The sequence below is a fragment of the Corvus brachyrhynchos genome, unplaced genomic scaffold, assembly GCF_000691975.1.
Source record: "Corvus brachyrhynchos isolate BGI_N302 unplaced genomic scaffold, ASM69197v1 scaffold202, whole genome shotgun sequence".
Lineage (NCBI taxonomy): Eukaryota > Metazoa > Chordata > Aves > Passeriformes > Corvidae > Corvus > Corvus brachyrhynchos.
In genome coordinates, this window is record NW_008238132.1 from 3,773,764 (window position 1) to 3,799,992 (window position 26,229).

General features: G+C 36.8%; 1 protein-coding gene across 1 annotated transcript in view; it reads right to left on the minus strand.

Moving 5' to 3' along the window:
- Nucleotides 1-26,229, minus strand: part of VWA8 (von Willebrand factor A domain containing 8) — a 169,152-nt gene that overhangs the window by 46,853 nt on the left and 96,070 nt on the right. Inside the window, exons 25-34 of the mRNA XM_008633141.2 lie at nucleotides 25,175-25,326; nucleotides 16,485-16,593; nucleotides 15,419-15,557; nucleotides 13,942-14,144; nucleotides 7,228-7,344; nucleotides 6,689-6,753; nucleotides 6,464-6,589; nucleotides 5,731-5,840; nucleotides 3,583-3,737; nucleotides 1,645-1,846 (exon numbers count right to left, since the gene is read on the minus strand). Of these exons, the coding sequence (XP_008631363.2) occupies nucleotides 1,645-1,846; nucleotides 3,583-3,737; nucleotides 5,731-5,840; nucleotides 6,464-6,589; nucleotides 6,689-6,753; nucleotides 7,228-7,344; nucleotides 13,942-14,144; nucleotides 15,419-15,557; nucleotides 16,485-16,593; nucleotides 25,175-25,326 (1,378 nt within the window). The remainder of the gene's footprint in view (nucleotides 1-1,644; nucleotides 1,847-3,582; nucleotides 3,738-5,730; nucleotides 5,841-6,463; nucleotides 6,590-6,688; nucleotides 6,754-7,227; nucleotides 7,345-13,941; nucleotides 14,145-15,418; nucleotides 15,558-16,484; nucleotides 16,594-25,174; nucleotides 25,327-26,229) is intronic.

The following is a 26,229-nucleotide window of genomic DNA, read 5'->3' on the forward strand; positions in this document are numbered from 1 at the left end:
TTTAGGAATAGCAGTTAAGATCTCAGTTCAGGTATCATTTGGAAGCACTGAGGGAAGATACCTCCCTCACTCCCAAATCAGTAAACTGGTTTTAACAAAAGCTCAGATTTACCTTCTAAAACATCTACTTCAGATTCAGATCCTTTTTTTTTCTGTGAAAGCCTGAAAAAAAGTGACACAGTCTGACCCTTCAGTAGTTTATAAAGTAAGAGAAGATTGCAGCCTGAAGTTGTATAATTAGTTCCAAGATTCTAACTCCAACTGATTTTATTAAGTTTAATCTTTTTAAGAGGTAATCTTTCCTTCAGTTACAAAAGGAGGTAACTGAAGTTTTCTACCCTGTTGATATCCTTGACTTGGCTTCCTTAGTCAAGTAAATGTTTTATTCTCTTGGTAATAAATAAAAGGGTTTCTCTACACAGGGAGGTTGATCTGCATTAAATGAGGACAGGCAGATTAGATCATTCATTCTGTTTGAGTTAATTTGGAATAAAATGTTTATTCGGGGACAGACAGTTCACACACAGACTAAATCAGGAATAGCTTCTTGTGCTGATGAAATCAAGCCATTCTACCATGTACAAATTGTGTGGGCATTTTTTCTTTGGATAGTAAACTTTGGAGATTCCTAGAGGTAATTAATGCAAAACTCACAAATGCTGTTATTTAGCACTAATTGGTGTATTTTTAGTTATTGGCTAAAGAAGCTAAAGTTATAATGATAACAGAAAGCTTGGCATGGCAGCACAAAAATGTCTGAAGATCTGTAGCCTACACCTGCTTTATTAGTGTCAGAAAGGAGGATGGTTTTGCTGCATGTGAATGTTGTTCATGCAACATTGTCTTGGACAGGAGAAGAGCTAAAAAGTCTGGGTCTCTTCAGTTTGGAGAGAAGGCAGGAGTGACTGAAGTTTGCTAAGTCATGAAGGTGATGGTTAAGGTGAATGCAGAACTCATCTAAGTACTCATCTAAGCCTGAAATGCTAGAATAAGGGGCACCTGATAAACCCGGTAAGAGATGAGTTGATCACAAAAAAATCATGAACTTGTGAGTTTGCTGTGGAGATACACAGGTTCAAAGAGGGACCAGATAAACTTGAGGACAACAGGTCCATAAGAGGAGATTTAAAGCCTGAGGCAGGGATGTCTTCTGCAATATCCCCAGCAAAACAAGTGCAAATATTGAGACAGTATGAAGAGAAAAACAAAGAAGTGGACAGGGTCACATGCATTCCCAAAATAACCTCTCCTATTGCCCCTGCTGGGGATAGAATTCTGAGTTAGTCAGACAACAGGTTTATCACTGCGTCTCTGTGTGACTCTGAGCAGAAGCTGGAAATACTGGTGAAGGCCAATTGCTGAACTGGAATAATCATATTCCATTAGTGGGTTTCCTGTGCAGACAGAGAGAAATCCCATCCACTGAGATATTCACAGTGCAGATACCCTGTTAATTTCTCAGAAGTATAATTCAGCATGCTAATAAGATCCAAATTAATTTTAAAACTAAGTGCAGCTACACTCATTCCTTCTCAAATACTTGCTCTGTGACTATTTAAGAACATTCTGGAAAAATAAATGAGTGATAGCAGATGACAAAACAAAACCCAAGTGTGTTGCAGCACAAATATATGAACCTCTTACCTTTTGGGTAGATGTCTTTCAAAGGTACATCTCCAGGTGCTAAAATTCTGACTATTTGATTAGAAGCCAATAAAGTTACACAATTGGTTTGTTTTGCAGCTCCTGTTTTCCTCTGGGCTCCATAATAAAATGGATCAGAAGGAGAAGCACGTTTGTGACTCAGAGAGGAGTTTCTTTTCCAGCTATACACTTCACTGGGAGACTGCAAAAGAGAAGGTGTCTACTGAAGAAAACATTACTATTGTTAAGTCCAAGAACAAATATTTCTTGATAAGTTCCACTTCTTATTTAATTTCAGATCAAATGTGGCTATTATGGTTACTTCTTATGCTACCATATGACAAGGAATGACCTGGATTATTTTGTCATCAAAAACCCCTATAGGGGTAAAAACCAACAAACCATCTACATGAGTTTTAGGCATGAAGATGCTCTGAAAATCTGAAGTTGAATCAACTTCTTTTTTAATTGAACCAGGAACAGAAGGCATTGAAATAACCTAATTTGGAACCAAACTATGTAAAAAACTGTTAGGTTTCCACTAATAAAGATAAATGTAAACAGGTATTTCAGTAATAAATTCAAAGGTAATCAATAAGGCTGGGACTTAGTTCCAGGTTCGGAGATTTAAGTGTAGGTCTCCACATCAAAGCCAGTGGCTCCATCTTCCAGTATGGTCAAAAGAGGCTGGAGGAAAAATCATCTTGAAGGTCTTAGTGTTTGCTAAACTGAGCACTGCTGTTACAGATAAGACCTCAGATAGCTTGTTCATACTAAACACCTACACCACCAGCACTGAACACTGAATCTGAAGTTTTGCCCCATCACTCTAACATTCACCCTTAGCACTCCTTCTTTGACATTCACACGGACTTCTAAAACTATGTATGAGGAAAGACGGTGCCTCAGTCTAAATCAGGCAGAGCCAAAAATGCTTCATCACCCACATTAGTGTGTTAGTACTGAAGTGTGCAGCTCCTTTAGTACTCCCTCCTCTAGACCACCTCTCTTTTTCAGCAATAAATTCACATCTATTGTAAGCAATATGAAAAGCTATAATAACTATATGGTAATATAAAACCAAACCAAGGAAAACTCAAAAGCTAACTGCAAAGACTGTCTTATTGACAAAAACATATTTTTGAATCATTTTGGATTTCAAAGAATTTTCTTCTGTCATTTAGCTTTCCCAAAATTCATGTCTGTTAACACTTACATTTTCTAATTTGCCCCAATTTATTAAACAAACATGAAATGCAATTATTTATTCCATAATCACTACTCTTTTTATGTACCATTGGGGGCAAATATAAAAAAAGTCCAAAGAATTAAACATTCTGCTTGTATTTTCCCTGTGTTTGCCTTCACTCCTTGCAACAGCCCTAGTTGTTACACTGCTAAGTTTCCCTTTTTTTTCTGGTGCTTTTCTAACTGTGTCATGGCAGTAAGCACACTTACATGGACTATTTACACTTAGCTACTTTTTTCAGTAGTGATGGGGCTTTATAGTTTTGCTATTGTTTTCTGTATCTTTTTTTCTTTTTCCTAAATCTAGTCCTGCTACCTGCTGCACACTGGGCAAAAAGTTCACACCGAACAGTTCAAAATTATACTGATATTCTTTTTCTCAGTGGTTAGGCTTGATTAAAAAATGGTAAAACACATCATTTAAAAAATTACTCTAGCCAGCACTGTTCAGATCTTACCAAAAAAGAATTTTGTCTGTGCTAGACATTGTGTTGTGCCATTTATTATTACTTAAAAAACCACAAGCACCCCTCTAGATTAGACTACCCTAACAAACAGTGTACACTACATTAATTTGTCCCTTACTGTCATTCCCTTCTTTTTCCAAATCATTTGGTAAACAGGTACTTAACAGGTTACAGAATAAATGAGACCATACTATTTCATTGTATAATAATGCTGAGAATTTACCAAGAGGTCTGGGAAACCAATAACAATAGTAGCATAATTATGTTCATCTGAGAAGATCCTGTTGGGGGAGCTGATCTTTTGTCCCACAGCTGCACTGAGGTTTTCTGAAGATAGCTGGTCAATTGAAACTGCATGAGGCACACACAGTTCTGACACTAAACAGGGAAATTAAACAAAATTAGTCATTAAATCCAGATGTGCAATAGGAAACGATATTAACTGTAAGAGCACTGAGCACTGAACATTGCTATTACTTTGAGCATAAAATTACTAAAAAGCAGAAGATCTGATTATACTATACCATAACACAGAGGAGAAGGAAGTAATCTTATTTTTGTAAAGTTAAGTACTTAAAATCAGGAAATACTAGTTTTGTAGTTGCTTATACCACTTAATTTTGCCCTCTACTGTACAGATGAGGCAGGAAGCCTGTGGAATAGAACAGCACGTGATCTCATTGAAAATTGTTATAATGCAAATGCACCAAAAGGCAAAACACAGGTTTGCATAGGTGTCAATGTGACATTTCTCAGTGACACTCTTGCTGTCTTTGCAATTTAAATAATGTTGTTTGTAATGCATTTCTGTTATAAATGCTGCTTTGGTTTTGTCTTTAAGCTAATGAAAACTGAACTTTATTCTGTGCATCTGTAAGAGCCCTTTACCTTGCCTCAAATTACCAACAGAGTCAGAACCTGCTATCTTTAGTTCTGCACTAGTTCCACTTTGATGAGCAGACTACCTTGTTCATATGTCAGTGGGAGAAAATCTTTCCTCCCTCAAAGGATAAAAGGTCTGGGTCAGCAGTAAAGCCACACTGGTCTACCTTTCTTTTAGTTCTCCTGCCACAGCTTCTTCCTCAAAGAACAAGAACAGGCTGAAGATGTTACAGTTGGGGTTTGCTGGAGGATTTGGAAAAAGGTGGACAGGGTATGATATGATAACATTTTAGATTGGAAGAGATGAAACGAGATAACAAAGGAGAAAAATAGGACAGAAAGCATGCAGCAATGAACTGCCCACAAACACTTTGGGACTGGAAATTATAATAACATTTCTATCCATCTGAGGAATGATACTCCAGAATGGTTTCTAAATAAGGTAGTAAGAGGAAGGAAACTACTGTGCTCTGATAGCACTTGATAAGTTGGTAGAGTAAACTGCACAAGAGTTAAAAAGGATTCTGGATATTTAGACTGTGGTTAGTTTTTGGTATCCACCTGGTTGCTATTTATGTAAAATAAGCCCTATTATTTGTCAATAACATTTGTTTGTACCATGTTTACACTGTGTTAATCTCATTTTTCTTACTTATGCTAGCCACAAGAACCAGAACAAAACTTGTTCCTCCTTTAAGAGATATTAAAGTGGTTTCTCTGCTTGTTTCCTCTGTCTCTCTGATACATAATGGCCAAAACCTATGAACTGTTAGGTGGGATGCACATGTACTTCCAGTCTTCTTAAACCAAGTAAACTAAAGATTCTGTGCACCGAGATCAAATGCTCCAGATTGAAAAGGCTATGAGATTTGAAGACAGACATCTTACCAGGCAGAATGATGACCATTGGAGATTTCTGCCTTACTCTGTAACTAAGACATGCCTCAATGCCTAGCACCATCTGGGAATTTTACTGCTCAAATTCCCCCATCTTTTAACACAGGTGTGATGGCCTCAATGGCCTCCTGCACACTATCAACAGAACTACAGAAACTGTGACTTCTGTTCTAACAGTAGGTGGCTTGCATTTTTCTAAGGGTTGGGAAATCTTTTCCAGCTCATCTGAGTGTGAGTAGCAGACCTGCAACAGTCTACAGCCTGGACTCATTAATATATTTGTTCCCTTCTATTCCTGTTCTAATTCCTGCCTCGTCATTTTTCTTCCTTTTCCATTCTACATGCTTGTCTGTAGGGTCTTGAATGCTACAATGAAACAAAAATTCTTTATTCAAACAACTTGAAGTTTGATCATGGAATGTGCCATGCCTTGACAAAAGCTGTTATTATTAACCAAACATGATAAGGGGGGCAAAAACAGAATCAGAGAGATGGTTACTCAGACCTTTAAAGAGCCTTGTTTGTGCAGCTGCAAACAGAAATGATAAAAAGAAAAAAGAAAAAAGGAACTAGCCAAATTTGCATTCATTACCTGTTGTTAAGCCAAATCCCATGTCAGCTGGCTCTTCACTCAATGCATGCAGCTGGCAAACCTCACTGTCTTGAGCTTCCATATGGGCACGCTTGGTTAAAAGAAATTTCCTGTAAAGGATACACATTTATAATAATTCCCAACTAAACTTGTAACTTTAAACAATGACTTTTATCTTCGGAAACAGTGAAAACATTCTACATTTATATAAACAAGGTTATCAACACCTTTTGCTAAAACTAAATATAATTTCCCAAACATCTGTGAGATAGGAAAGGGTAGGCCAGCAAGTGGCAGATTTGTCTTCTTATTTACACACTTTCATTTGCTGTGCGTTCATGAAAATAAGACAGCAGAATAACATTTCTTTCATATGACCGTGAAAGTAAAGGAAGCAGGCTCTAACTCTGGATAATGTGTCTGTATTTCCAGGGATAGGTCCACCAACATTCTCATTTCTAAAGTTCAACACCACCTCAGTAGAATTAATATTAACATGCATACAATCAAAGTTAGTCTAGACTTTCAGAGGCTGGCATATCCTCTTCATTTCCTACTCTAAAAGCCTACCTGCAAATTCACCTCAGCAAATTTGCATCTTAAACACCCACTTTTCAAGTCCAGCCAGTCTCACAAACAGAAAAAACTAAGTATGAGACCAGGAGTGAAACTCTGAACACAAATGAGACACAAACAAGACATAATGCCGTCGAGACAACTAGGCTGAACTAACTTATTTGTTTTGTTTTCCACCAAGAGCCACCGGTCTTCAGCCACCAGGAAAACAGATTTCAGACTGATCGGAAGTGAGATGGTGTGAGTTTGACCCTCCAATACATCCAGTACAATAAGATGGTTTCTATAAAATTGGAAGGCAAGAAAAGAATAATCAGATAGGGATATACACAAGGAGATCCGATATAAATCAATTTAATACAAGGATATAATTTACTCTCACCCTGTTTCTTTGTAGAACACCAGCCAGTTTTTGTGTGAAAACTCGCGGCACATTTTGTAGTTGCTCTGTATAAAAATACATCATAGGGCAATTAGTGTTTGTTAGATTTGTCCCAGTGAGTTTCCCTGACTCCTCTGAAAGTGTACTAGTTTTTTTCCTTTATTTAGAAGAATCCATAGCTTTAATTGCCTCTCAAAATGCTATCTAGCTTGCCTTATTCCTACTCATAAATTGCATCATAACTGAGTTCATTATTTTGGACATAATTCATTGTAACAAAATGTTCCGTTATTTCCAGTTCTAGGCCTAAAAAGGGATATTTTAAAGATACATATCTTCAGACAACTTATTTATATTTCTTCTATCAATATTCCATAACAATGCTATTTTATGCATAAGACATTTAAACATAAGAGTAAACAACTAAATGCTTGGGCTGTAAAACCAGGAAAACCCTAATGATCCTGGGGTAGTTTTTCCAATACTGACATTTGCTTTTAAAAAAACTTAGTATAATAGCGGTAGGTGCTATTCCTCACCATCTCTTCTTTGTTGCTCCACCAAGATGTTCTCTTAGGAGAGTCTTGAGCATCTGGTGAGAGCAAAAGTCGGCGAAGAGCACCACTGCTTGTATCCAGCAACAACACAACATTGCTCTGTAAATGAAAAGCAGATCGATGTACATCTCAAGCCCATTTAAGAGACTACAACAAAACTATCTGAACCACTTTCACAACTCGAGCCACTTAGGACATTTCGAAAAGATCATCTAGATTTTGTTGCAAAACATAAGCTGGATTTTCTTGGTTCATTTCAAACTTCATAGAGAAATTGAATTGAAGAGGTTAAGTACATGCAAGGGCTGGAATGATATTACAGTTTTTCCATAGCATTTTATCTATACATCTCATATTAATCTCTGCATAATTTCTAGGAACAGGACTAGTATCATTTACATGTCTAAGATGCAGCTACAGGTAAGAGATATTAGTTCTGTCAAGTCACTAAAATATTTCACTTCAGTTTTTATGTTTGCTTACCATTTTTCTACTGTACCCATTGCTTAAGTCCCACTGAAGGTGAAAAACTGGTGAAAGAAAAAATGGCTCAGTACTTTCTCTCCAAGTTCATATTTCTGATACTGTGGAGCCTATTAAATATTCCAGAGTGTGACAATCCTTCTGTGACCTGCACACTCTTGATAGCTTATAGTGTCCAAGATAGGACAGTTGTTGGAGGACAGCAGGATGACTGAAGAGGATGAAGACCAGAAGCAGACACAAATCTCCATGTATCACATGAAAATATAGTCTGCTAAATTTTGAATTTCGTCAGATTTCTCATTTGTTCCTCAATGCCCAAGGGTCAACACATGCTGTCAAATGATGGGGGCTTTTTAAGCATTTCTTTTTGCAAAGTACTACAGCTGCTCCTAATGTTTTTAACTAAGAATTCAAGACAATTGTCATTCAGGGCCAACCTTAACTGCATCAAATGAAATTTAAAAGGTACAAAGGAATAAGTTAATTAAGCCTTGGGTTCAATTTTTTGTTTGCCATTCAAGGAAACATTCAGCTCTGCAAGGACATTAGGTTCTGCAAGGATGTACTAAAAGTAAACTGCCTACGTACAACATGTGCAATAACGCACAATAGACGTTAAGGAAGTAAAACATAAATTCCCACGAATTCCCCTAAATAAAACAAATACAAACAATCTGAGTCACAGCAGTTTTGTTCTTTTGGGTACTCTTCATACTTTCACTAGAAATACTTGTGAGAGTTCACTTTAATAATAACAGTAATTTGAAGCTAAATATGGTAAAGTATTTAAAATATTATCATGTTATTTGGAGCATTTGGGAATTTCAGTTCAAGTTCAATATTTCTAAAAAAAGAAGCTTGCTTATGTATTACAAACCAAAATTATAGAAATGTGGTTCAGGAAAAAAAAAATAGGACATTTGCTTTGGATTTTGGTTTTCTGCCATATTTCATTTATACAATCCTGAAACAGCATTAGCCTTCCACATGAGATAAAGAACACATACAAATCAATTACATTCTTCCACTTAGTGTTAAATTTATGAGAGCAGTTGGTAGTATAAAAAGCTTCTCTACTCCACCCCTTTTGATGTTAATGGTTTCCTTCTGTGCTAAGTGACTGATGTATATTCTGTCTGTGTTTAAGAATAGATTTTTGCGTCATTTGTGAACGCATCCAAGAGCAGCTCTGGCAGCTCTTCAAGTGGGCTGGGAAAAGACACTGGTGTGCAATTCCACTGTGTTTGTTCTTGACTGGGAGAAAAGTAACCTTTGGGCGACCTCCCGACCCCAATGTCTGGAATTCCAAGCTCTGGACAGATGCAATAACCAATCTTGTGAAGTGATGTGCCTTTATTTTTAGTTACTGCAAAGTTTCCCTTTACTTACTGCTGATTTTATTTTAACCGGCATTTCCTCTAAGAAGTTCTTAAACCAAACAGGGCTGTGACTTCATTTTGCTGGTGTGGGAAGTTGTTCCTTATGGTTTTGCAGAAAGAGGGGAGAGCTTGCGGAAGTTTCAGAGTGGGACAGTGCAAATAACTCAGTTTAACATTCTTGTATTCTTCTCTGCAAATTCACTCTCAGTTTTGATCTCTCTGCCCTCGATGCTCATGTCCTGAGCAAGCAAGTTGCAAACACAGATTCTTCTTAGCTGTCAGCTTCAGACTGAGGCTGATCCTTAGCTAGGCAGGGTAAACATACATCCACTTGCGTCCTGTCCCACCTTTTCTCACTCAAGGATCCCTTGAGTGATAGAAACATAACAATACTGACACTGTAAATATTAGGCACACATACAAACATTAACACACTGTCCAGCAGGTTCAGTTGGAAAAAGTCTGTGCAAGAATTTATGGTTTGGGGCTCAAACCATCACATCTTCAGAGGTAGAGAAATGTATGCAAGTAGATTACTGGCAAGTGGTATCTTTCAGATGATTTGGGAGACTTTATTGTACTTGAGATTTCAGAGAACTCAGAGCAACAAGTAGTAGTATAAGCTTTGTGCTTATGGAAAATGAGCCTTCTTCCATTCTACAGAAGGTGCACACATTTCTATTTAAGCAGACCTTTACTATAAGGTGTACTCATAGAAAAGGAACATATAATATAATATAATATAATATAATATTAAAAAAAAAGGGAACTAGTTTTTGAAGAAAATAAGAAAATACACCTTTTGTTCTGAAGACAAACGTCAGAATATTATGGGGACTAGAGGTTACAGAAGTTACTACTACTATGTTACTGGTCCTTCCATATTCAGGTCCTCACTTGTGCTTCAGGCCAGATCACAAACTGTTAAAAGAAGTCTTCTTTTAAAGAATGGTTGCCATCTTCTACACATGGTGAGTGAGGTGGATCTCTGTGTCACTTCCTGTGCCACAGACTCCCTCACTCCCTTGTTATCAGAGAGCTTTGACAGACCTGCAGGAGCACATGGGACAGGGAAAAGCATTTCCCTCCCTCCCCACCCCGCTTCCTGACCAAGAAAGATAAAAGCAGAGTCAAAGCATGCTGGCAGGACACTGCCTGAACAAAGCTTGTTGTGCTCCCTAAGGTAGACTGTAGGTTACTCTGTTTGTCCAGTTGTAGCCTTTCAACACAGTGAAGTGCTTGTAAAAAAACCTGGAAGTGTGCTGTTAATTTACAATTAACAAATTGTAACAATTAGCAAATCAATTCTCCATGTGCAGTTTGCTCCTACAATCCCACATAAAATCATGCATGAAGGTTATCAGAATTCTTTTTGGTTTGTACTTGCTCTCCTTCTGAGCAGTAGAAGTGATAGATGCAGAAAGAAAAAGGAAAGTGCATATGGCGGGCACAAAGATTTAGCAGAAAATAAGAGTAGGCCTTGAAGTACTTGTGGGGAGGACAGATGGCAGAGGCATTTCTGCTTTGAAAAGATGAATGCAATTCCCATCTTACAAAGAAGTTACTTGAGATTTCTGAAGACTCCTTGCAAAGTCTATGAGTTTAGTCTGAACAAAAAGATAGAGTCAAACCAGCTTGCACTCATTGAGACCAATGGCCACCGTGAGGAATAAAATCATCTATCCTTTCTTCCAAGAAGATGTAAATGTGGCTTAAAATCAGATAAATCTCCCACTTGTGCCATTAAGTTAGAGCTTTGAGGAGTTTACTTTCAGTAAAAATTTATTTAGAAGGACAGGAAGGAATGATGATTTTTCATTTTATTTCACTGGAGGGCTCTACTGAATCTAGATGGATGTCATCTGGGAACAAGATAAAACATACAAGCTTATTTGAAGAGCCACAACATCATCATCTCATCTTTTCCAATAAGGTTATCATCCATTTTAAATTGTTCTTTTTCATAACTTAGTCAGAAACATTCATCTCCAAAGATCTCTATTAAAAGAAAAAAATGAAAAAACCTGCTTTTGGTATTGTCTAATTAATGGATTATATTATTTATGAAATAGCAGCTGTCAAATGGCCCTTTTATTTAATAAATGCAAGTTCTTATTTCTACAAATATTGTTAATACTTCTTAGTCTTCTTGCAACTAAACACAGATGAATCTCTAAAGCATCAAATACATTTTTTATATTACTTGTTCTTCTTGTTTTGTTTGATGCACCCCTGGTACAATGAGCTAACTCTTGTAGCATTGCTCAAAATGCAGATGTGCCACTAATCTACTTTTCTTAACATATGAATGCTGCAGGTTCTGAGTTTATGCCTGCCAGTGATCTTAGTACACCCAAATGTAGGCATCTTGACTATATGTCAAGCATCCTTCTGTAGTCAGTGGAAAGAGAGAGACACATCCAGAGGGCAATTAAACATATTCTACTTTAGCTGAGATGAAATGCTCTTCAGGTCACCTTTATTCTCCCAGCAAATACAGAAGGTACTTGGATTATTATCTTAGATCATATGCTTACCTGCTAACATCAATAATAATGGATTAAATTTCATACACAGCAACATTCACCTCATTTCACAGGTGCACAGAGCACATGATTTTTCCATGGCTCCATTGCAGGAAGAGTTAGGAATAAAACCTAAGCTCCATGTGAAAAAATTACACTGCTTGAGAATCCCTCTTGTGATTCAGTGGGAACTAGAGATTCTAACACTTGAAACACAACATAAGGAATGAAAGCAGTGGCTGTGAAGACTGTAACAGCAGTACTTGTCTAACCTGTGCTCCAGTGCCTCACTTAAAAACCAATCCCAAACAAATTACCAATGTAGTCCGTGGATACAAGCATACAATATACAAGAGAATAATTATTCTTCTTTTTTTGTTTTCTGTTCAAGCTGCTTACTTAAGTTCTCAAGAAATCTAAAATTACTTTTGAATGGTGTTCTAAGTATAGGACTTTTTGCAACCCAGTTTGTAATTAAATGAAACATATTTTCACAAACAGTGAGTAAGGTCTGCCTTAATGGTAAAAATATGTAAAAAAGCCCTAAGGTAATGAAAACATTCTGAATATTTAAATTTTGTATTATTTTCCAGTCTAAAACAGGCTTATTTCCAGACAGGATGTATTCACCTGTAGCACTTGCCAAGAAAGGCAAGTCTGAAACTGGCAATATTTAGCTCTGTCAGAGAAAAACATGAGGTTACAGCATGACTGAAGTCATCTGGAAAGGGAAATGAACTGCCACAGTCTCTCCACAGAACAAATTTTACTTCAGAGTCAGAAAAGTATCTCTCTCATACTATCACTAAAAGATATATTCCATGAGGACAGCCAAAACGAGACTCTGAGATAACTACCTAAAGCTTCACAGAAGAACCTTAATTTCGGACACCAAATGCTACTGTGATTCGGTTAAAAACAAAATGGTAGGAATTTTGGAGACTTAGAAAGCAAAGAATATTGCTGGCTTTATATTAAAAAGTGTGAGACGTTCTAAACATTCTTAGATACAAGACAGACTGCCATCTGTTTTAGTTTCCTGCATGAACTGTGCCAAAGAGAGCCAAGAATTATTTAGAACCAAACAAATGTGCTATGTGCATCTCAAAATAGCCCAAATGGTATTTCTATAGCTGTTCAACAAGCAGGTAACCTCAGAACCATATTTTTTCCAGTTTGCCTTGGAAAGTATCCAACAGGCAGCTGCACCTGCATAGGCAGTTCTACAAAAGGCAGAAGGATTGTGTTTCTCATAAGGCACTGAGCTTAACTGTAGCATTTGATACCAGAAAGTGGCATCAACACCCAACATGTGTTCCTGGAACAACAGTATTGCAGATACACTAGAAATGACTGAAAACTATTAACATCCCAACTCAATGTAGGAAAGGTTCTCCCAGACTGAAGTATTTCACCTACTGAAAAATCGACAGAAGAAATTCAAAGAAAGGAAAAACCAGACAACAATAATGACCAGATTTAATGCCTGTATCAAACCATAGTGACTGGTAGCATAATAAACTATTATTAATATTAAATAATGAACAGCAGCAGCCCAGTATACACTGTTGTGTCTTCCCACTCCTGGGCAAAGAGGTTTTGAATTGGAAATTTTACAGTCAGTTCACAGATAGTAAGAGAAAGTGCAAAGTATACAATAGTTGTCTTTAAAAAAAGCATTTGAGTCAAACCAACACTGAAATTGTCAGTGGTTCTCAGTTTGCATTGCTGATGTCAAGGCTTACCTAGTCTCCCTTCTAGTCTCGACACTTCACGTTACAGAACAAGAAATATAAGGATTCACAAAACAAATCACAAATAGTGGCATGGAGCAAACACAAGCAACATTTTACTTTGTGACTCAGAAAACATCTCTTTTATACACTATTTGAAAAGTAAAAGGGGGACAAGATTGGAGCAGAACTTAAGTTCACATAAAACACTTTACTCTGCACTTTACAAACATATGCTGTTTGACTGAGACTCCTGAACTTTATCTACTCTCCCCCTTTCTCCCATAAAGGCCAATCTTCCTCTATCAGTAAGAGAAGACAAGCAGGTAGAACTCAGCTTCAATAATAGAAGAGGACATTGTCCAGCTAAAGAGTGCAAGAGGAAAATCTCCATATAAACCTAACGCTGAAGGCAACTCCCAAGCTACAAGTACAGTAAAAGAGAGAACATTCAGCAGGCGATAGCGTTGTCTGGACTATTTCAGTCTATAGAGATAGAGTCTCCAGTGATTTACCCTCATGATACTACTTTGCTCATGACTAAACATTTAGCTAGAATTTAATTTTTTTTACCTCCTCTTCATGTAGAACCACTTGACCTTTAAGTGGATTTCCCAGTGGTGCTGCAGTCACAAAAGGTTGCCAGACACTTCCAACTGTTCTTGGGAAGAGGTCATAAAGATCCACAAAGTATCCACTCTTACTAGAAATGTTCATGAAGTACAAGGAAACAGGATTGCATGTAGTAACATAAAGAATATTTTCATGTTCCTCTTCTGAAATAAGAAAACAAAATAGTGAAAGGCTACTGACATTGTCCATTTCTCTTCTGGAACTAGGTATGTCATAAACTTGGCAGATGATACAGCAAAAAGTACTAAAAAATTACCACTTCTGACAAGGGAGATAAAGAGAAATAATCTCTTGATATCAACTAAATGTTAACAGCCAGAATCTCACCACAACACTATTAACTCTAAACAAGCAGTCCAACACATACTTGTGTAGGCATGACTGCAGTGTCTGCCAGCTGCTAGCACGTTCATCTGATTTTGTTTGTGTATAATCTTGGTTCTTCTTCTTTCTCTATCCCATCCTCCCTTTAAATTCATGTATTTATTAATTAAACATGGGTTGAATGCAAACACTGTACAGAACTTTTCACATAAACCAATTCCTGAATAATTTCAGACAATTCTTGAAATCAATACAAAGCTACCTAATTTCTGTTTCATTGCCATGAAATTCTGCTAATGTATTTATAAATCGGACTGCAAGTAGAAAAAGCAGCATTCCAGGTTTGATCATTAATGATCTCTTTATAATACATAATAATGTTTAGACATGCTTAATGATGAACCCTAAAAACATTTATGAATACTCCCAATGGTGCAATACACTCTGGGACATATGCTGTAGAGGTAACCAAGGCATGTTTGGTCCAGGAAGAAAGAATCAGTATGAGCACAGAGGAAAAAAGCACAACACAACACTCTCCAAGTTAAAAGATTTATATTAAAATTGAATTGAGAGAGGAAAAGTCAAAGAATCGCTTTTGTCAAGTCATGCCATGTTGAACACACAAATTTAACAAACTTGCAATTTTGTGGCTGTGTTCTACTTTAATTACACATCTTTCTCTCAGTTTGAGAAAGATGCACATCCTTACAATGACCACAATGACTCAGTGAAATTATGATCTGACTTCAGGGGATTATTTTTGCATTTCACCTACAATTTAAAAAAAAATAAAAAAGTTATTATTCCTATAGTCCACTCCCATACTCCATATTTTTAATTCCCATATTACAATTCCTAGTATTATTCCTATGCTCTATTGCAAGCATACCTAGAAATACACACTACTATAAATGCACTGAAGTATTGTTACTACACTTGAAATTCCTCATACTGCCCTTGTATATTCTGCCAGTAGCTATTGGCAAGCACTTACGAAATCAACAGCCCAGTCACTCCTCATCTCCAGGACATCTCACCTATTTGTAACATTGCAGATCATTACAGAAGTCAGCAGCTTTTCTTACTGTACCTTTTGTTACTGTGACATCACAAATTAAGTTAATTTCATCTAAAGGCAGTGTCCAATAAGCAAGTTCTTCTGTGAAACTGATGGACCTGGCTTCATGTCGTTCCAGTGGAAAGCCTTGAATATTTAAGTACACAGGGCCCTAGAACAAATAATAACAATGAAGGCTTCCTAAAATATTCCACTCCCCATTCTTTATGAAAATATAAAAGCCTTCTTCATGCTGTAATGCTACTAACAACAAAAAACTACTAAATAATTTTTAAATTTAATATTAAACAAATTAAAGGGAAAAGGAAATGCCTTTTCTATGAATTCTCTGAACGTCCATACTACCATTTCCTTTACAGTATAGAAACCTCGTGACTCTCTTCTTTAGTCTTTCAATGGTTTGGAGCCATTATCACTTAGTAGCACGAAGGAGGGAGGTATCATGTACTGATAAAACACAGTTCATACAAGAAAAATGCAAGAATATTTCTGTTTCAAAGAAATTAAATGACAATTTCTTATTATATAAAGTTTAAATCTCACCCATACACCACATCAGAAGTACAGGTTTCTCCTTACTCGCTGGAGTAATAATTACTGAAGTTAAGCCAAGAACTCAAGAGCTGAAAATGACTTAGAAACTTTGGCTGCAGATCAAATTGTACCAAAGGTTCAGATTCAAGCTAAAGACCTGTACGAATTCAGCTGCATGCAAGATAGAAACAGAAAACAGTTTTCTTTTCAGTCTCTGATCTTAGCCAAAAATTGAGATCTGGGGCCTGTAACTGGCCACCCCCAATCATCCAAAACAGCTACAAAGTTCTTTCAGACAAGGTATTTTCAGTATTTTTTCAAGAACTTCTGGCCAAGCTTACTGATTTTCAAGCACATCTTACGTTGTGAGGCATACAAAAATGGTAATTTTCCTAGTCAGTGTAAAAACTCCAAGAACAAGTGACAAGGACCATGCCTTGTATACACTCTTTTTCCTGAAGAAATTAATCACATTTTAGATTCTTCACATCCCAATACATAAAACCAGTATTATATGAATTAAAAAATACTTTAAAAGACAAACCTTTACATCTATTTTTTGAGTTTCTGATGGACACAGCATTTTCTGTTGTGCATTTCCTGGCCAATCGACTTTCCAGTAGCCCATAAATTTATGTTCTGGTAGTGGCAGTCTGTCAAATAATGTAGGAACAAATGAATATTTACATTTATTAACCAGTAAGTGATATGGAATAAATCATTTACACAACTGCATTTTTCCAACAAAATATATCTGAAGATTCTCTTGCAGAAAATGTTTCCTTGCTGAAATATTTCATTCGTTTTTACATTTTAAATCACAAAAAATTTAGCCTTCTGGACTACTAATACAGACACAACCTAAGCAGTATCATAGAAGAAGAAGCAATGCATATAATATGGCTTCAAAAGGAAAAGTTTTCCAGTCTGAATTATGTGAGACAGGCAGCAAAATAGATCCGAACCATCTCTTGCTTTGCTTTATTCAGATCAGGCAGGGTGGGACAGCACCCCTTAAAGGAACTCCTGTCAGTAGCTCATTCTTCTAAAAGACCAGCAGGATAAGCACAGTAAACACTGAGGCTTGTTAACCATGCAATGAAAGTTCTGCAAATTATTTCTGTTTATTGTACTACGGCTCACATGAACAAAGGCAAAGGAATACAGACATGAGAGTATCCCATTGCCCTCTGGCCAGTACAATCTACAGAGCGGACAGGGACATCTTCAAAACCCACATTTGCTTGCCTTGGTCTTATTTCCTCATTCCTGTACCTTTTATCTAAGGAAGAAATATGTAGACCACAACAAAGCTCATTTTTACAGGGAAAGAAAAAGCTGATATGTGACAATGTAGCATCACAGCAAAATAGAGACAGTGCGATTTTTCCTTCTTCCCTCTGAAGTGATTTACAGCCACTGAAAGCAGCTTGACTTCATTAATTGGCATGAATACCTTCAAACTAACGATCTCATAACTTCTGGCTTCTTTTATTTGGGACCAGTCACTCCTAAAGAGGCCTCCTATCAAAACAGCATTCTGTGTGACATGCTGCTGCACATTATTGTACAGCTACAGGACTTGGCAAGAGAATAGAAGACATTCCTTCTCCCAGTTTCTATAAATATCTTCAAAGTCTATTTTAAGGAAGTTCTCTTAGACTGTTTGTTAAAAGTATCTACTTGGTCTCTTCTGTACCATCTGATGATGCTCGCTCGTTCCTACTGCTACAATTATTTTTCCTCTCCTCACCAACCAGCCTGACACTTTTAGATATTAGAGGTTTGTTTTATATCATCTCTATATTGTTTTCAGAATAAGAAGGGATCCCAAATAAAAAAAAAAAAAATTAAAGTCAGTTGGACTTTATATGAAACTTAGGAAATTTTAGTTTTATTTTATTTTCCCCCTAAGAACTTAAAGAAAAAGGCAGGGAATTAATACAGATATCCCTTAATCTTTGCTACTCATTCAGGAAAGATGTGTTAACATTTCTTAATGGTATATTGACACCAAACCTCAAGCAACAACAGGCCAGAAATCGCAGGCAGTCACTCAGCCTCCATCACCATTCTGTGTTTGGACATCTGCCAAGGCAGTCAGACAGCCAAAGACACTGTTTTGCAAACAGAAAATGGTTTGAATGCTATAGATCATTGGTGCTCACAGATAAATAAATTGCCAGCTGCCAGCAATGCGCCAGTGGGGCATGTAATGAGGAAAGCACATCTCATTAATTCCCTCTGTTAGTCAAAGAACTGTGAGAATCTTCACTGCCTGTTTGTTGCCTGACTAAAAATATCAATAGACACCAATGTTTGCAGAGTGATTAATTTTGTATTTTTCCTCACTTCATTTTGCATTTTTCCATTCTTTACACCTAGCTAGTACAGTCAAAATTCTTCCCAAATGAAGAAGAGTAATTAAGCCAGATTAAAATAAAAAAAAAAAAAATAAATAAAAAAAAAATCCCAAGTACAATACATGGCAAATAACAACATTCAACACCATTAGGAAAAAACATTCATGATGCAGTATTTCAACATATACAAAAATTCTTAGATAAATTTATTCACGCAGCTACAAAAACAGGCAATCAGTCAAATCACTAGACTAAATGTCAGTTTAGACGTCTGTGTTACTTCAGGCTTCCATTTGGGTTTCTAAATGATTTGCTGGCAAAGAGCTAGTTATGTCTTGAGCCACAAGCTGTCTTGTGTGCAAAGAAACCCTGGAGACTTCTTTTTGCTCTATGACTCTTGAGTAGCATAATCTCTGATATGTCTATAATCAGCAATAGTTATTTCCCGTTAGCTCAGTGGAACATCAGCTCTCACAAGGATTTGGACTTTGGTTTTAATTCCTTACACATTACTCCCATGGACAACATCCTAGAAATCAACAACTTTACTAATGATCATGAATAGCTATTAAAATTTAAAACAAAACATATGTTAATAACAAGCTCTAACCAAATACCCATCTTTTTATAGCAACAGAATTACAGATTGCATTCCCAAATAAACATTTCCACTCTGTTTCAGCCTTCTAGAGATTTTCTTTGCTAATAGTTCCTCTCCTCCCTCAGGAAAACTGATTTCTCCTTTCTCCTAGATTTTTGAGGTTTTCTTCTCTTCCCTGTTTCTGAATGATTTAGTTTCTCTCAGGCAGTAGAGCAAGTCATCATAAACAGCAAAGAGGAGGGAAAGTAGATCAGAATTTCAGAATAAAACAGAAAGCAGAGTTCATAATACGAAGCTCTTTGTCAAGAGTTATAGGGATCTCATTCTTCCAGGGCCTGACAATTCTTTTTTTCTGTCTCACTGCTCTCTCATGTAAATCTGGTCTAAGAAAGACTAGTATTGAAGAAGCTGGTGGCATTAAGATCTTACAATCAGTCTGCTTCCTGAATGACTTTCAGGAGGGAGTGAGGGTGCAGAAGGACTGGAAGAACATGTCCACACTGAAAATGTGCATACATCTTAACAGCCTTCCTCCAGTGAATATATATGAAACACATTGAAGTAAGGAAATTACTTTCTTTTCCCAGCACTTATAACAAGCAAATTTTAAAAATAACTTGAACTGACAGGATTAGTAAAAACTTCACTAGATGCTCCTGCCACGCTGCTGTATTTCAAATGAATTAACCAAATAGCATTTACATAAAAGGCAGATAGAATACAATGGAAATGTCAACACTGGCAAAAATCTGCAATGCAAAGAGATCTGATAGGTATAAAAAGTGCAGTGGTTGGGTAAGAATGGTACTAAAACTCCACTGGTCTCTCCAGCTGGGGTGTACAGAGCAATCCATGATTTTTGCCTTCCTCAAAAGCCGGAAAGGGTTTCTAGAAGAGAAAAACTACAGGTAGACTGCATTAATCTTGTAAGAAATACAAGATTTAAGAGCAAGTTCTAAGGAATTATTCCTGATCAGTTTTTTGATTACGCATCCGTCAAAGCCCATTGCTTAAAGAAAATTCAAAATTGTTTTTATGTTTATTCAACCCTTAATTTTAGATCCCGGTTTTCTACCAGATTACTGCTGTCCATGAAATGTATATATAAGCATTTTGTATTTTGATCAGAAAAGTGATTGCACAACACCTACAGCTGATGGGCCAATTCTACAAAAAATTACTATTTAACCTGTTTAACCTGAATTTCTCCATGCACAGCCGTCGAAGGGGAAATGATCTGTCAAAAGATAATTCTCTTGTGCTGCTAGAAAACTTTTCAAAGTGACACCTATAGAACACAATTTCTTTCCATTTTTATATTTTTGATTTAAGAAACAAAATTCATTTTAGGATATTTAAAAAAATGATCAAACAACAAAAAACTTAAATCATCAAACAACTGTGTTCAAAAAGTCAACAGAGCCTGCTTTATAAAGTTATTTATTTAGCTTTCAGAGAACATACTGAAAGATGCGCATGAATCTTGTAAAACTGAAGTTCCACTGAAAGCAAATTCTTCACTGCCAGACATCGTATTAGCACGGCTGAGGACATGAACTATGAAAGACAACAAAGCTGCTTAATATATGATCTTGTAAACCAGCTCAGTGCTGGCACAGAAGGTATTATTCAAGGTCTCCAGTAACAGCCTGTGCTCCATCTAGCTGAAAAGACTTCCACCCCACGTAACCTTTTTGGACTTAAGCAAGATACAGCTTGAAATCAGGAAAATTCCTTGCCAATCATTGTCCATAATTTATCCAAACATATTTTGATTTGAATTATAAGCAGTAGACATTCAGAAGAGTTGTATGTTAAAACTCCTGTTCCCTGGCAATTCCCCTTCCTCAGCTGGCCCCATGACACAGCGGGATGACAAGAGATACGTATGATATGAGCCATATCCAGTAATTACATTACCTGGGATGGGGGAAGCAACACAAAAGAACAGTCTCAAGAGAAAAACAAAGCTGTTAACATTTACATATTTACATTACATATAAAAAACTCAGTTCATATAAAACAAATATTGAAGTTATAGCAAGCACCTGGAAGTGAATAGTGACAGGAGGAAAAATGGCAATTTCATCAAGGATATATGTCAGAATTAGGATTAAATGCTGTTTTACCTAGAAATTGCAGATGGTCTGAACTGTGCACCAAAACGGCAGATTAACATGAATTTAGACAAATATTTAACAGATGTCAACAGGAAAAACAAAACGTAATTGTACATAAAGAAAGATAGTAAGTTAGTACCATGAATAATTCATTTTACCTACTATGTCTTGGCAAACCATCATAGACATCTGCTTTATACAGGGTACTGATAAAAATTATAAACTAGTGGACAGGTGGTACCAGGAGAGACAGACAGTATTTTAACACCTGACAATACTGAACATGTCAGTGCCTTGAAGAATGGTTATCCTACCTGGGAAAAAATCACAACTGAAGAAAGCAAAAAGACCAAGTAAAGCATTCCTTTACAGGTCTAATATACGATACTAATTTTGCTAATAAATAAATTAGTAACAACAAAAAAATTTCTCTCTTGAAAAAACTACTGCAAGAATCATTTTGTAAATGGTCATTACACACCATGTAATCTTCCCTTCCAAGATTAGGTATATTAATTCCAGAATCTAATCTAAAATACTCATAAGGGTCACTGCTAGCATCTGTTCCATTTCCCCTGGATTTCAGCAATTTCAGCTGGATATATCCCTAAATACTTCTTCTATTGAAACCCCGTATTGTAGCATTTTGCTTGTGTGTCTCATGGGTTTTTTCCTATATTTACAGCAGTTATGTTGCAGCAGCACTTTAAATAATTCTGACTTACACAAGTTTTCTTTTCAATTAAGTAATAGGTGACAGACTTCTCCAAAGCTTATTAAAATAAAAATTCATGATAGTTTGGTCCAAGACATGCTTAGAGAGTACCTGCATAAAGGTGTCAGCATTTCACTGTAATGATTTTCCTCTCCCAGAATCTCCTGGAAATGCTTCCCTATTGCAAAATTTAACTGTACAGGATTTGTGTTCTTATACAATGATTTTGCTGTTGGTATGACTAACACCCTCAGGCAGAATTGGTTTGGACTATTATCCCAGTTTTCATTATTACTTAGTAGAATCACTGAGCAATTTATTATGAGAGCTACTAAGTCTTTAAAGTCTACCAAAAAAAGACTGGGGCACAGAAGTCATCTGTGGAGATATGCTGCTGTCGCTAGAACATAGAAATCACACCTAGAAATCACACCTTCAGATTGCCAGCTTGTGAGAGCATAGAAGCAGGTAGGAAAACAAGCTTAAAACAGAAAGTGATCTTGACATGTCATAGAACCAATCTGAAAAAATCCAATACAATAAGAAAAATGTAAGTGTGAAGAAAGCTGCTCACATAGAGCAAAGACGGGGTAAGAGCTATGGAGGGTTTTGCAAAAAGGATGTGAAAATTTATGCTTAGAAAACCAGAGATGAGTTAAATATTGCACAAAATGCAAACATACTGGGGTTTTAAAAAGTCAATACATTTCTAATCTGTACTCTCTTACTATCTACTTGGCTCCAGGAAAAATGAACTAGACCAGTTTCACACCCAATACTTATCGATGGACACAAATCGAGTGAAGACAAGGATCATAAAAGAAAAATAAAACCTGTAAACAGAGGCCTTAAAAACACGGCAGATCAAGAGGTGACTTTCTAGTGGTGAGGCTACTAAGAAACAAGACTGACTTGCCCTAGGAGGTTATAGAATTCCTCCTCTGAAGGTTTTCAGGCATAAATCATGAAAGAAATGAGATAAGGTTTTAGAATAACCTGCATCTTTTCTGAAGGAAGTGGGCTGGATTAGATGAACACCATTATCCTATTCTCAGATTCATGGAAAAAAAATAGAGACGTCAGTACTCTAGTACCTTTTCTGCAGTAGTCCAAACACCATATACCCAATTACCTCAATGTGTCTGTCCATCATGGGAGCTTGCAATATGGGCTGGAACAGATTTGGAGAAATTATCTCAGTGTTCTTTAACCTCAAGGCAGAATCAACTGTGCCTAAATCTGAAAGTTGTGGCTGTAATTCAAGGTGATCTACCTGTGGCTTACAAACTCCATAGGATTAAATCTCATGACCAAAATCAAGGTTGTCTTGCAATGGAGGAGTAAGAACCTGAAATGCCAGCTGTTGTGGATGTGAATGAGGGATTGAGACCAAGACAGCTACATCATCAGAGCCAGGTGCTCAGCCCAGCAAGGTGAGATGTAACAAAAAGTTGCTTTTATCAGCTGTGGGTGAACTGCTCCTGTAGTTTCTCCTCCCCTGGGCCTTCAGTGTACAAAGCATGCTCACAGCTGCCTGTCTAGTGAAGTTTTTGATGAGCATCTTGTGGGTATCTTGTAAGTCTGTCATCCTTGGTGTAACCTGTCCTATAAAACCTCAGTGAAGAATTCAAAATGATCAGGTGATTATCTTTAATTCAAAATAATTACATCTTTCTTCTATGTTCTCACTTCTACACTGAGCAGTCCCCAATTACAGAAACATTTCTGTTTCCTAAACCTCTGATTGTCTCATCACTAAAGAGTCCTCTCCCATATCTAATACTTCTAAAATTACACAAAGAGCAAATTTCTCAAAAACTATGACAAGCATTGTAATTCTTTAAAATAGAAATTACCAAGTAACATTCAGCAAAGAAACTACAGCAAGAGTTTCAAGTGTGTTCTGTCAATTTGACAGACATTGTAGTTGCTCAGGTACTGGTTCCCCAGGCATGTAATAGTCCTGTCATCAAAATTAAAGGTACACCACAGGCACTACACTGCCAAGCTTTTTAAATAATATATGTAGGATGTTAATTATGATAACAGTGGTGCTGCAGCACAGGAAACTTACACATGGACACTTAACACCAAAGAATGGGTAAAGCTGGAAGGGACCACAATGGTCATTTGCTCCAACCTCCCTGCTCAAGCAGGGTCATCTTAGAGCACATTGCACAAGGTTGCATCCAAAGGTTGCTGTATATCTCCAGTGAGGGACACTCCACAACTCCTAGGCAATTCCACTGTTCAGTCACCCACACCAGAATCACTATCAATTCATCATGCCATAAAAATAAGTCCCTCCTTAGCAAATATAAAGTATATATGTCATGTGGCAAACTCAATTTTCCATATATCCATAAAGCTTTTTCCATGAAAGGGAAATATTTGTTTCTTCATAAATAAATTATGTATTAGAGCTCAAGACAGAGAAAGTTTTCTAATCACTTTTTAATATGATCTACTTAAGCCTGTTTTCTGTGAATTTCAGAAGAATGCATTACATTTGTTTCACAGAATCATAGAATAGTTTGGGTTGTAAGGGACCTTAAAAATCATCTGGTTTCAACCTCCCTGCCATGGGCAGGGACACTTTCCAGGTTGCACAAAGCCCTGTCCGACGTGGCCTTGAACACTTGCAGGGAGGGAACATCCATAACTTCTCTGAGCAACCTGTTCCAGTGTCTCACCACCCTCACAGTAAATAGTTTCTTCCTAATACCTGATCTAAACATACCATCTTTCAGTTTAAAGCCATTCCCCCTTGTCCTACCACTAAAGGACTTTGTAAAAGGTCTGTCTGCAGTTTTTTTCATAAGGCCCCTTCAGGGAGTGGGGGGTGGCTTGAAGATGGGAGGGCATTACTATGTAATGTAGCTGTTTTGATTCTAACCTCTGGAAAAGAAGTATATGGTGTAACATGTCAACTGGTAATACAGTTAAAAAATAACAGTGATTTACAGACACATACAAAAATGGGCCTTAGAGCTTATGTGCATTGCCCCATTCAGGAGAAATATTTTTGTAGAGCCCTCTGTGAGCATCAAAGACAAAAACCAACTACCACTGAAGACAACATTTTTATCTGCAGACTTAGGTGGTAACTAACCAGACAGAAGAGTATTGCAATTCAATTAAAAACACAGGAAAAGAAACAAGTATTTCCCTTTATTAAGATATACCTGTTTACCTTACAAGCTACTAATATGTACATGCACATTAAAGATTAAACATTAATAATAAGCAAATACTCGATCATGAAGTAATTTATATTGTTGTAACTTATTTGGAAGATTATAAATTTGAACCAGTGGAGGACTGACTTCCAAGAATTCCAGGATGTTTTTAGATCAATTAGCAGCAAGATAACACACTAAAAAAAGTGATCATGAGAAACATGTCTTCTTAATATATATCTTATGTTATTCTTACTCCTTGGCCAGCTGTACATTGGTCGGTTTTGCTCCAATAGGTATCCCATATTTGTGCAAAGTCTTGTATAAAATTTCACGCATTTCATTGTTGTAGGAGTCAAAGTCAAATACGTTTCGAACCACATTTGCGAGCCCTTCAGATGGAAATTTCTGTAAAGAAACAGACCCCCAGATATCTTTTAGTGACTATTAACTTACAGCATATCATTATGTACTTCTAAAATGAACAATTATAACGTTAACTTTGCTTGACAAGTGCTCAAGTAATCTTTACTTTTTATTTCCAGAACATCGTTTCAAGTTAGAATGAAGTCACTGACACTAAACTTGACTTAAACAAAAAAGCATGTGGCAATTATTTAATACTAAACACCATTAATGGTTTAAAGAATTGTTTTCATTATATACCTAACAAGATGGTGTAGTCATTGGAGAATATAATTAATACTAGCCTGTATTTTTAAAATTTGGTTTCTGTAAACCGTGAAGATCTGACACAAATACACATATTCATATAATTCACCCATACAATCAATTTAAGAATTCTGACTCTTAATGCAGGATATAGAGAAGCAGATAATACACTCCTTGGCTAACAAAAAATATTTTAGGTCATGATGGATTTTAGTAGAAACAGAAATCCACTTAAGATTCACAAACTTTTTTTTCTTAGGGAAAAATACTAGTTGAAATGTGCTATGTACATTTAAAAACCCCAAATATTTATCAGACTTTCATTAGGACCTTCAAGAGAAATGAAAGTTTCGTTACTGTGCTGGACTGGTTATTCTGGATGAGGAATTAAATGGTTGGATGGTTGCATCCAGAGGGTAGTGGGCAATGGCTCAAGGTCCTGATGGAGATGGGTGACTAATGGTGTTCCTCGGGGGGCTGTACTGTGACCAGGACTGTTTATGATATTCATCAGTGACATAGTGGGACTGAGTACGCTCTCAGAAAATTTGCAAACGATACCAAGCTGAGTGGTACACCTAACATGCCTGTGGGATGGAATGCTATCCAGAGGGACCTGGACAGGTGGAGAAGTGGGGC